Source organism: Guillardia theta (genome assembly GCF_000315625.1).
Source record: "Guillardia theta CCMP2712 unplaced genomic scaffold GUITHscaffold_49, whole genome shotgun sequence".
NCBI classification, from domain to species: Eukaryota; class Cryptophyceae; order Pyrenomonadales; family Geminigeraceae; genus Guillardia; species Guillardia theta.
In genome coordinates, this window is record NW_005434625.1 from 132,147 (window position 1) to 144,207 (window position 12,061).

The 12,061-nt window shown below is 49.8% G+C and overlaps 3 protein-coding genes across 3 annotated transcripts; 2 read left to right on the plus strand and 1 right to left on the minus strand.

The window, feature by feature from the left end:
* Positions 1-1,981: 1,981 nt before the first annotated feature.
* Positions 1,982-3,191, plus strand: GUITHDRAFT_110990 (hypothetical protein; the record flags this gene model as incomplete). The annotated part of the gene is made up of 9 exons (XM_005829867.1): positions 1,982-2,022; positions 2,143-2,241; positions 2,289-2,343; positions 2,449-2,564; positions 2,650-2,716; positions 2,760-2,806; positions 2,865-2,934; positions 2,982-3,058; positions 3,110-3,191. The coding sequence occupies 9 exons, from the start codon at positions 1,982-1,984 to the stop codon at positions 3,189-3,191; spliced, it is 654 nt and encodes a 217-aa protein (XP_005829924.1).
* A 1,650-nt stretch (positions 3,192-4,841) lies between these two features.
* GUITHDRAFT_110991 (hypothetical protein) lies at positions 4,842-9,326 on the minus strand (the record flags this gene model as incomplete). The annotated part of the gene is made up of 34 exons (XM_005829868.1): positions 4,842-4,901; positions 4,946-5,016; positions 5,061-5,095; positions 5,346-5,406; positions 5,449-5,503; positions 5,561-5,612; positions 5,653-5,678; positions 5,724-5,756; positions 5,800-5,862; positions 5,914-5,953; positions 6,035-6,081; positions 6,273-6,314; positions 6,364-6,456; positions 6,817-6,867; positions 6,954-6,984; positions 7,044-7,069; positions 7,116-7,178; positions 7,255-7,293; positions 7,338-7,379; positions 7,430-7,519; positions 7,714-7,763; positions 7,822-7,879; positions 7,920-7,979; positions 8,207-8,258; positions 8,311-8,357; positions 8,407-8,458; positions 8,507-8,547; positions 8,594-8,616; positions 8,674-8,739; positions 8,847-8,931; positions 8,972-9,028; positions 9,135-9,173; positions 9,221-9,258; positions 9,314-9,326. 34 exons carry the CDS (start codon positions 9,324-9,326, stop codon positions 4,842-4,844), a joined length of 1,701 nt encoding a protein of 566 aa, XP_005829925.1.
* Positions 9,327-10,638: 1,312 nt separating this feature from the next.
* Positions 10,639-11,430, plus strand: GUITHDRAFT_110992 (hypothetical protein; the record flags this gene model as incomplete). Its single annotated transcript, XM_005829869.1, has 1 exon — positions 10,639-11,430. The coding sequence occupies one exon, from the start codon at positions 10,639-10,641 to the stop codon at positions 11,428-11,430; it is 792 nt and encodes a 263-aa protein (XP_005829926.1).
* Positions 11,431-12,061: the final 631 nt, after the last annotated feature.

A 12,061-nucleotide genomic window follows, 5' to 3' on the forward strand; every position in this document is an offset into this window, starting at 1 on the left:
CTAGGATTTTGAGGAACGTACACACTTGCACTCAGTCCAAGTCAAGTTAGCAGAATGCATCCTATGCGTCAGTGACCCGTCCCTCTTCCTTGATCTCCTTATTTTGTCCTATCTTCATCTTTCTCATGGCTGGTGTGCATTCCCAACCGCGCCGAGTCACATCAACCTCTTCTGAAATGTCACACAGGTGAGTTTCTGAGTGGTCTATGTTTGTTTGGATTTGAATCAGTTGACCTCCAAGCTCTTTATACTCATTATCATTGCATTCTTCAATACAGGCGGTACAGGAAGTATCAACGCACTGACAACCGATCGGACGCCATCATGTGCTGTCATCCTTGAAGGAAGCACGGCCACCAAGGCGAGCCTCCATCAGACTAGCTTCACAGTGACGCCGTTGATTACATCAGAAATTACATCAGACCTCTCATCTGCAGCATGTTTTCTTACGCGCCGTCCACCCTTCCTCAACCTTTGTACGAGAGGAAAGAGAAACTGAATGAAGGCCGATGGCCAACCACCTCACGATCGCAACTTAAACTCGCTCTCATTTCCCTCTAGTGTTTCCCCTTTCCCTTGCAGTCACACTACCGAGGCCTCCCCTCCCACCTGCTTCTTTCCCTCATTTTCTCTTGCTTCTGCTTCCTCTTACCCCCTCACGCCTTCCCCTCGCTCTCTGTTTCCTGATCCTTGCTTCACATTCCTCTCTTGCTCTCACCCCCCATCCCCATCCTTCTCCTCGATCACACTGCACGCCCCTCAACTTCTACCCTCCCTCCCTCCCTCCCCGCCTCTCTCTTCGCCTCCCTCGTTTCCGAGCTTTTCTCCCTCAATTCCTTTTGGTCAACCCTCTGCCTCATTCCTGCCCCTTGCGTTTGCTGCTATCAGCTCGCACGCGTCTGTGCTCAACCCGTTGCCCTCGCCCCCTTTCCTCCTCCTCCTTGCTACCGAGATGCAACAAGCATGGCGAGTTAGTCTCCTGTACTGCATGGTAATTTCCCTGATCCTCCTATCATCCTTGCGCGATTTCTCGTCGTGAGCGTCGGGTTTTGAGCAGGTTGTCTCTTCCCTGCAAGTGAAACTCCCCGAGGTGCTTGTCAAGGGAGGGGGAGTAGGAGGATGTTGAGTTGAGGCTGAGCAGGAGGAGAGGAGAGCTGCGTCTACGCAGACGCTCAAGAGGATCAACTTGGACTTGTTGGTCTACCCCCTCGCTCGATGCAACGATGGGTCAGGGGGGCGTACTACTTCGCTCCTGCTAGCAGGTATGCTGCCTGCATGTGAAGTGCAGATTACATGACGTGGAGGTCTCAGTCGAGGAGGAGCCATGGCGAGGACTGACATGTGGTTGGTGTTCCTGATGGGAGGAGGATGGTGTTGGGACGAGACGTCCTGTGCTTCGAGATACTCAACGAGCCCTTCTCTCATGTCAAGGTTGCGATGACTCGCGAGGTTTGAGCTCCTTATGATGATGCAGCAAACAATTTCCAGAGGAAAGAGAAGTAGATGGGGTGAGATTGACAGTAGAATCGACACTGCGAGCGTGATGCTGAAAATGATGATTATGGAGATGATGGAGATGATGATGATGATGATGATGATGATGATGATGATGATGATGATGATGATGATGATGAACAAGAAGGATAGATGGAAATTGCGATGACGATGTCAATATTTCAGATCTTAAGTGCGGATCCAACAATTTCACCCCTTGCAACAGCCAACAAGGTTTTAGCAAAAAGATGCTGCTATCATTTTCTGACTCTCCTGATCCTTTTCCTCTTCCCGCTCACCTTCATCCTCATCTCCATCATCTCCATCATCTCCACCGCCATCATCACCATCGACATCACAACGACCTCCATCTTCTGATTACAATCGTCATCGTCATTTCTCGTTTTCCTGCTCCTCATGCAGGTGTATGTACCGTACTGCTCGTCAGATGCGTATGTTGGAGACGCACAAGCATCAGACGCAACTTATGGCTGGCATTTCCGCGGGTAAGAGCACATGGAGGTCGAGGTGAATGGAGAGGGAATCTACCACACGGCACAGGAGATCAGGAGAAGCAGCAGCAGCAGCAGCAGCAGCAGCAGCAGCAGCAGCAGCAGCAGAGGGGTGCTTAACGTGGCTTTGGTGTAGGCAGGAGCTGATCAGAGCAACTCTCAAGGAGATTTCTCGGGCTCATGGGCTGAGCAAGGGGCACACGTTGATATTCGGGGGCTGCTCTGCAGGAGGGAGGTGAGGGAGGGGAGGAGAGGAGAAAGAAGGGCTAAGGTCAAGCGTAGAGGAGCGATGTTCAACTTGGAGTACCTCCCTGAGTTTATTCCTCAAGGAGTCAAGGTAAGCCGACCCTGCTTGTCCCTGCTGACCCCCCCTCGCCTCCTTCACTCGTCTCCGCCATGTCGTTCATGTCCTCGCCTCTCTGGGCTCACATGGAGCAACTAGATCGCCGGATTCTTTGATTCGCCGATGTGGGTGGATATGGAGCCTCTCGACGCGGGAGCTGTTTCCTTTCAAACTCAGACTGCTGCTGTCTTCAAGATGACAAACGCGCAATCCCGGTGAGACGAGGAGGGAGCAGATGTGAACATCTAAGACAGATCCCGCTCCTGCTGTTCCACGGCTCTTCGTTTGACCTTCTTGCAGAATGGGTACTCGGTGTGCCTCCATCTACACCAAGGAGAGCGAGCAGTTCAAGTGCTTGTTCGGAGAAGTACAAGGAGGATAAACTAGATTTTTCTCACCGCATCTTTCAGTACAGAGCTCCGACCATCGACCTTCCGTTCTTGGTGGCAGCATCTCAGTACGACAGGCAGAGATGACCTTGCGAGATAACTTGCTTCTTACTTTGATGCTCTCAGTTTTCAGATACGTTCCAACACTGGTGTTTCACCACCATATGATGCTGATCAACTTGCGTACGTTGAGAGGGTTCGATCGTGTGTTTAATCCACGTACCAATTAACCTGTTGAACAAGTTCCGTCAAAGAGTGCAACAAGCCATGATGCGCCTGAACGTCTCTCATGTTGCATCTTTTGCTTATTCTTGTTATGGGTATCAGGCCTGCCTCTTTCACTTGATTTGATCTTGACGCTCTTGCTGCAGACACTGCATCTCTGAGGGAAAGACTTTCTGGACGCAACAAGTGGCTACTAATCATCGTCGACACCAACTGAACTTGTCGTAGGTGACTATTGGGGGCACGAAGAAAAGTCTGTATGATGTGACATCTGAGTGGATGAGGAAACAATTGGAAGGAGAACAGGTTGGCTCCTTGCGTTGAGCGTCTTGTCGTTCAATCCCCTCAGGTTATCGACAAGTGCGGGGGGTTTGACTGCGGCTGTTCTTGTAACTCGTCGCTTCTCAATGATCATGGTGTTCGATCGTCCCTCGTTGTTCCTGCTGACATAGCGAGACGTCAGGGTATCAGGCGGTCTGCAAGACTGGCGGAGGAGGTTGAGTCTGCTGGGTCCGTCAGTAGTTTAATGCACTCCTGCTTAGGACGAAGCTTTCCTTTCCTCTCCCTCACCCTATCGGCCGCATGTCTCTTGAGTTTCCTGCTTGTTTGTTCAGCAGGGTCCCGGCATGCGAGGCAAGCAGATGAGATGAAGGAAAGTTCGATGTGCGAGGTGCCGGCGCAAGGAGCATACATGATGGGGATGAGATATCAATGATTTCATATGCGCGTCAAAATGAAGAAGCATGAAGTATGAATGAAGAAGCGTCAAGTATGAATGTGAATGAAGAAGCGTCAAGTATGAATGAAGAAGCGTCAAGTATGAATGAAGAAGCGTCAAGTATGAATGTGAATGAAGAAGCGTCAAGTATGAATCAGCCACAAGCTCGCGCGTGTCTCTCTCACCCTTGTCTTGCATCGCTCACTTATCTGCTGCATGTGAGGCGTTGCTTGCTTGCTCTCCTGTCTCGCCCCACAGATAACGGCAGTAACGGCGAAGAACATTTCATGATCCCCATGATCGAAAATAGAATGAGAGGAGAGGGAGAGGAAGGGAGGAGGACAAGCGATGTGAGGGAGATAGTTGAGAGGAGTATCTTCTCTTAGCTAGATGAGAGGAGTATCTTCTCTTAGCTAGATGAGAGGAGTATCTTCTCTTAGCTAGATGAGAGGAGTATCTTCTCTTAGCTAGATGAGAGGAGTATCTTCTCTTAGCTAGATGAGAGGAGTATCTTCTCTTAGCTAGATGAGAGGAGTATCTTCTCTTAGCTAGATGAGAGGAGTATCTTCTCTTAGCTAGATGAGAGGAGTATCTTCTCTTAGCTAGATGAGAGGAGTATCTTCTCTTAGCTCGTTGAGAGGATTGAGGATGCTGGTGTCACGTTGGTGTCGCAGGTGGTTGAAGTTGTCATGCATCTGCAGCATGTCTAAAGGTTTGGAGCTCTGGGATGTCACTGCCGTCATAGCCGCCAGCGTCACGTGCTCCATCCTGACTTCCCTCGTCTGTCTTGCAGCGTGTCTGGCTCGGCGCCAGCTCTCCTATCCTTTGTGCTCTTGCCATGCCTCGAGCTTCTTCCTCCTCCTCTTCTCCATCTTCGCTTGCTGGTGTCTCCATTGGTCTCACATGCAGACTTCGCCAGCTCCAGCTCAGGGTTACGCGCTTGCTGCTGGAGTGCTGGGGGGTACCAGCCTGACCCTGTCGGTCCTGCTGCTCCAGCACTGCTGCCTGCACCTCCTCCCAGGGAGGAACCCCTACGGGATTGTCAACCTAGGGGAGGAGGAGGAGGAGGAAGGAACAACAGGCTGACGACAAGATCGATGTGATCGCTCAGAATTCATTCACGAGGCTGCGATAGATATCTCCTCTCCTCCTCCTCCTGCTCAGATTGCGCAGCAGAGCCAGTCTGACTGTTTGGTGGCCGACGGAAAATGCCACATCGCCTGCATCACAGGCGTCAGGAGCAGCAGCAGTGAAGATCCGTCACTTGATCGTCTTGCCGCGGCTGCATGCGGTAGGAGTAGTCCGAGGGGAACGCCAGGACGGGGTCAGAGGCGCCTGCGACCAGTCAGTCGGTCTGATGGAGCAGCGCTCCTGCTCACCATGACGTTCGTCGAAGTGAAAGTTGACCCAATGCCTGCAGACTGTGAGTGAGGACGCAAAAGAAGACGCAAGGAGGGCAGAGCATGTGCCCTGAGAAAAGGAACCTCTCTCTCCACTTCAAGAAGCGTTTTGACGACAACATCTGCGTGTTGTTCAGAAGTTCTCGAGTGAAACACACGAAAAAACGAAGAACAAGAATAAGACAACAAGACACGACAAAGATGAGAACTGAAAGAGAGAGCCTGCAGAACGAGAAGGACAAGACAAGATCAGACAACAATCACAAACTAGATGCCTGGAAATGATGATCTCGCATCTGATCGTTGCTGACAATGAAAACTTTTCCTGAGCAACTTTCAGTGCGATCAACAAATGATCTCAGTTGACCTTTCTGCTTTGAACACCATGCTCCAGCATACAACCAGAACCAATCATCGTTCATCTGTCACGCCATCAACTTTAAAACAGGAAGAAGGTCCGTCTCCCATCTACTCTCTACTGCCTCCTCCATGGCCTCCTCCATCCTCGCTCCCATCAGCATCTGCACCAACCTTGGGAGGGGTTGAGTAAAGAATCTTCTCATCTCTCCACCTTTGCACAACCGAAGCTTCTTGCGGCTGAGACGCGAGTGAGGGCACGACAGTCAAGTACCGACGACTCACTTTGTCTTTGAGCGCGTCTTTGTGGAAATGGCGCTGTGGAAGAGATTCAGACTCTACAGACGAGGGTTGAGATCACCGAGTGCATGACAAGCAGAGGCTTCATCTTCCTCTCCTTGAACCATTGAACGATCTTGTCGACCTGGTTGTTTGTTCACACAACCCCACCAGCCTCCTCGATCCAATCAAATACCTGCATGTAGCTGAGCTTTTCTCCTTGATCTGGTCGCAAGCTGTAATCCATAGTCATGCTCGATGTCTTTCGTTATCTCTCGTCGTGTTTCTTCTCTGCCCTCTCTCTCCTGTTGCTCCACCTGTAATATCCCACGTTGGCTCCATCGATGATCACATCCGGGAGACTCTGACGTAACAATGAAATCAAGGTCGATAAATTTTAACATTTCTATCATCATCTCCATCATCGTATCGGTATCATCGTAATCATTATACATCCTCATCATCCTCTCCACCACCACCACCATCGTCATTGTTATCATTCTTGTCACAATCATCATTATCATCCCCATCATCGTAGTGTACATGTCAGCTCACCGATCTGTTAAGCCAGCTCTTGAAAGCATCGAAGGCAGCGGACTAGCGGTAACTTCATTTCTCTTCGTCTCTCCTCCTGTCAGATGCTCACCTGAGCATCTCCAACTCGAGCGAGCGAATTAATTTGGTCACAGAGCTGCGACAACTCATCCTGAAACCAACTGATGAGGGCGAGTAGCATGTCCTAGTCGGGAAAAACAAGCGGAAGAAGAGGAGAGGGAAGAAAAGAGAGATGGTGAGGGGATGTGAGGGAGACGAGTAGGGGGCGGAAGAATGAGATACTCGAAGCTCAGGAGAGCAGGGGGGGGCAGGGCAAGAGGAAATGCAATGGGGGGAATGAAAAGGAAGGAGTGGGCAATGCTCATCATCATCACCACCACCATCACCATCACCGAAGTCCTCTTCCTAATCAACATCATCTCCATCATCATCTTCTTCTTAATCGCCATCTTCTTCGTCATTTTCCATGATATTCATCATCATCTCCATCATCATCCATAATTGTCATCACTGAAATCTTCCCAATGAGATGGTTATCATGTACCTTGGTGAGATCCAGAGAAATAAGATTTTTCTTGCATTCAGGACAAAATCCCTGGAGCAAGAGCGTCACTTATTCCTTCATCTTCATCTTCATCTTCATCTTCATCTTTTTATTATCGAGCCTGATCTACGCCTCACCTTCGGGTCGTTAATGTGAGTGAATTTACATCTGTGAAGCCAGTCAGAGGTCGGAGAGCATTCAAGGGAGGTAGATGAAAACAAACATACCTTCGGTCCATCGATTCAAAAACTTGCTGCAAGCACAAGTTGGTGAAGAATCGCAAGATGCAGAGAGAGAACCTTGAGAGATTGAAGAGTTTCAGGTTGGAGGGAGTAGATAAGCTCCATCATTGCTTCCAACACCTAGACATCGAAGTCAGCAGCACAGAGAGACAAGACGAGGAAACGAGGTTTCTCTGTCTGTCAATCTTCTCCTTACTTCAAAGATGCGCTTTGTCTTTTTAGTTGCTACACAAGCCTTCGATGAGAGGTGAGGTATGCATCTTGATACTTCAAGATCACCTTGATAATGTTCAAGAAATCCTCTTCGAGGAGGTCCACGTCCTTGCCAGCACCTCTCATCTCTCACACCATAAGACCGTCGCTGTGCTTACCTCAGTCTGCGAGTCCTTGTACACGTCGAACATCGCTTCCATGTCTCTGTTTGTTGCATTGGTCCTTATCATAATCACTCCCTTGCTCACCTGCCGTCGCTGAGAAGCGCAAATAGCGGCCCGTAAGTTCGCCTGAGATGCTGATTGAGTGGAGATCATAATAAGAGTCAAGGTGCACATGAACATCACAACAAGACCAACAGCAGCATCATGTTTGACTTCCACGACATCAAAAGATCAACCAAAGTAATTCTACAACCCTAGGCTGACCTCTTCCTATTCACCCGCTCCTCCACCATTCGCGTCCAAGTTTCAAGAGCTTCTTTGTGTTTGCCTGGAGCGACCGGAGGAGGAATAAATATCCTTCACAACAGGACATCATGCTCTGTCACCTGTACACGAACAAAACTTGACGATGCCGGACGCCAAGTTCTTTTCGTCGTTAGAGGTCTGGTGATGGAAGACAAGACAAGACAAGACAGAGACACACCTCTGTCAGTTTGCTTTCTCTCATTTCCCGGTTCAACTTGTCAAGCATCTTCTCGCCTTCCTGAAGACCCATCGAGAAAAAATGAATACATGCAATGAAAGAAAAACGATGGGCGGAAAAGCAGAATGCCAAAACATGGAGAATCAGGACAAAGAAATCTCACAACAGGGCAAGGAAACATTATAACAAGACCAGGTAACATTCAGTAGATAGAATTCACCAATATCTCTCAGTAGATAGAATTCACTAATATCCCTCAGTAGATAGAATTCACCAATATCTCTCACCTTCCAGTCATCCTCTCCAGAAGAAGCGCACAGGTTGAACATTTGAGCGTATCTATACAGTATCAAGAGTGTCAAAGAATCAGTAAGAAACTTGTATTGTCTACTGCTGCTGATCAAGTGTAAAGTTTTCTGTTTCCATGTCCTTGACGATCTGGTCAGAACATCGTCATCAACACATGAGACACAAGTCATATTGTCACTTCAATCGCTTTCTTGAAGTCTGCATTCCTCATACAACAATTCAACTTATTCCTGCAACAATATTTCATGGAGACTAACAAATCTTCGGAGTCAGCAAACCGGAATTCATTTCTTCTCCTATCCTCTTCTGACAGATTTGCCTTGCCACAGGCTCACTCAAGGCAAAACAATTCAAAGCAAAGTCACGTTCTTCTTTTCACGTCTATTTGCTGTAAACCCGCAACGACAATGTTAGGAAAGTCATTGCATATGCTTGTCTTCCTCACGTCGTTCTGCAGCTTGTGAGCTGACATCATCACCATCCTTGCGAGGAGTCTTTATCGGGCGAGATGCTGAGAGTGCAATCAGCAATGACACAAATGTTCCAAGGTTTCTCATGAAGTCAACATCAACATCAACCTCTCCCCATCCATTCATCTCCAATCGTCCTAGATCTCACCGTCATCGATCGCGTCAAGTCCCTGCTCGCGCTGACGTTTCAGCCTGTTCCTTTCCTCCCTCATCGCTTGCTGATGTTTCCTTTCCTGAAGCAGCGTAAGATAGACAGGTACGACCTGGAACAACCTGCTTCTCCTTCTTTTTCCTTTTGATCTCTTCCGGTGTTGATTTCCCAAACCCTTCCTGTATTACAAGAGGCATCAGACCCGCAACTTTCCCCTCAAGGTTCCCCGCCTCCTGTCCTCCTCCTTCCTCGCTTCCTCCCTGAGCTCTCCACTCCTTCTCTCACCATTGTCTTGTGCCCTGGAGCAAATTTTGACGGAAGCTCCTGGCATGCCGGATAAGCAATCACAATCAACTTCGAATCATTCACACAGATTTTCTGAATTGTTTGCCATCTGGGACATCTTTGCCTGTGGCAAATGATCACAGCTTGGAATCAATATACGTCGTTATACCATGTTGTACCACGTGCTAGCATACAAAGAAATCAGTATGAAGATAAAATTGAGGATGTGACATTTGTATCAAAACAAATATTGCGACGTGCAAGAAACAGGGCGGAGGAGAGGAGAGCGAGAGGGGGGGGAACGACAAAGTACATGGCAGAAGAGAGGTGCGAGGAGAGACAACGAGATAAGCGAACAGGAGCTGAAGGGAGGGGAGAAATAAGTTGATGCGAGGTGCGGCGAGGCGACGAACAGAGACAAGGATCAATATGCACAACCTGCTTCGCTCTTTCCATCCTTCCTGTGACGTACAGAGATCTTTTCAGACCTTCATATAATCCTCCACGGAAAACGAGGAAGTAGATGGAAACAGCAAGACCAAGCACGATGTGCAAAGATATGCTCTCGTTTGCTCGCAACGACCCCGGATATGTCCACTGCAACTTGAAGCCGTATCAGTACCATGTGTTTCACGTAGTTGGATGCATCACCCTTACCCTCCTGCCCTCCTCCGTGCTATCCCTCTCTTAGCCGTTTCCTCCTGGCTATCCCTCTCTTCTCAGATACTTGCTCGTACTTCTTCATTGCCCTCTCGCTCTTTCCTGCTACCTTTTCCTTCGCTCTCCTCCTCCCTCGCTCTCCTCCTCCCTCGCTCTCCTCCTCCCTCGCTCTTCTCCTCCCTCGCTCTTCTCCTCCCTCGCTCTCCTCCTCCCTCGCTCTCCTCCTCCCTCGCTCTCCTCCTCCCTCGCTCTCCTCCTCCCTCGCTCTCCTCCTCCCTCGCTCTTCTCCTCCCTCGCTCTCTCGCCCTCGCTCTTCCTTCCTTCCACTTCTGGCTACTTGAGGCGACAGCCTGCGCCGCACGTGCCATTTCTGCTGGGATCCCCCAGCACTTGAGTACTGCAAGTTTAGCTCAAATAAGTAAAGGCAGAGGAGTAAAGGCAGATGAGTAAAGGCAGATGAGTAAAGGCAGATGAGTAAAGGCAGATGAGTAAAGGCAGATGAGTAAAGGCAGATATCGGAGTCCTTGAAACCTCCGCCGGTGTCTTGCGGTTCTTCTGTTTTCACTGCTCGGCGAGGCTCCCGGCGGGCCCCGGGCCCCGGGCCGGATCTTGCCTTAGTCACGCTGATGTGCTACTTGAACCGGCCCTCACTAAAAAAAAACCATGACCGTACTCCCCCCCCCCCCCCAGAGTACCCCCACCCACTTGAGTATGTAAAGAGAAGTCTCGAATGGACGGGTACGAAAGTTAAATTGTTGATGTGCCTCACCACCACCCCTCTCTCTGCAACCACCTCTTTCCGTCTGCTGCCCCGACGCCCCAGCATCACCTCTTCTTCGCTCAGATGCATGGCGATCACCTGCGATTGAACGAGGCTGCTTCCATTGCTCTCGATTTGTATTCATCAACCCAACAGCTGGATCAATACGAAAGACCTGGACAAGATGAGATGAACAAGGCAGAGATAGAAACATTGCCGTTCGTATCAGTATGGACCGAGGACGAGGCGGTCATGGATTATTCCTTGGATCACTTTTTAAATCCTCTTCCAGCAATTTCATCCGAGGAAGTGGGGCTCCAAGGCTCGTGCTCCTCGTCGGTCTGGTCCAGTCAGTCTGCAGAAACTTCAGCTGACATCTCTACGCAATCATCAACCATGTCAAGCTCCGGATGCTGGAGTGACGCCCGCCGAGCAAAGCATAGCATCTCCTGCCGCAGCAAGACTAAGCTCTCTATCGCCGAGAAGCTCGCAATCGTCAGCGACTTCGAGCTCAATCGCACCCCGCAGTCCGTCCTTGCTGCTCGCTTCGGAAAGAGCAAGTCTGCCATCTCCAAGATTCTGCGACCAGACAGCGTGGCGAGGCTGAGGTCGATAGAGAGGATGGGGGTCGAGGCGTCGCAGAGCAGCTGCGCGAGGTCGCACAACGAGGAACTCGAGCGCAGGCTGCACGAGTACGTGGAGGCCAACCAGCGGGAGTCGCAGTGGAGACTGGAAATACGCAGGAGGGCGGAGGAGGTGGGAAGGGAGCTTGGATTGCTGGGGTTTCACGCCACCAAGGGGTGGTGCGACCGGTTTATCAGGCGACACGGGTTCGAGCAGAGAGGATGGGGACCGAAGGGACCCACTGCAACATGATAAGAGTCCTCAGCAGGTTGTAGACTTAGATGGTTTGCAAGTATTGAGCAAATCGAAGGAGAGGAGAAACAATGACATAAGAAGGAGGAACGAGGAGTATGAAGGCTGGAATGAAAGAGAAAAGTTGTGCTCCTTATACCTTACCTTGTCATCATTCGACAATTTGACGCTTGAGACGCTTGAGAGGGGAGACTAAGAGAAGAAGAGACGAGGGGAAGTAGACATCGGAGATAGAAATCCTTTGATAGCTCATCTGCCTGGCAGAGAGCAAAAGTCTGCAAGCAACAGGCAAGCACAAGGGAGCATAGAGAAAAGAGGGGAGAGACTCATAATAGAAACTCAAAAAGAGGGTAGCTTAGACAAAGATAAGCAGCACCACCAAGGTGTGAAGAAAGGAAAAATGTATATAGAGAGAGAAAGGGAGTTGGGAGAGGGAGAGAGAGAAGAAAAGAGAAGAAGAGATGGTAAGAGAGAGAGGGGAGGGAGAGAAGAGGAGAAGGAGAGAGAGAAAGAAAAGAGAAGAGAGAGGAGGAGGGGGGGGAGAGAGAGAGGAGGAGAGAGAGAGAGAGAGAAGAAGAAGAGAAGAAGAGAGGAGGAAGAGGAGAGAAGAGAGGAGAGAGAGACGAGGAGG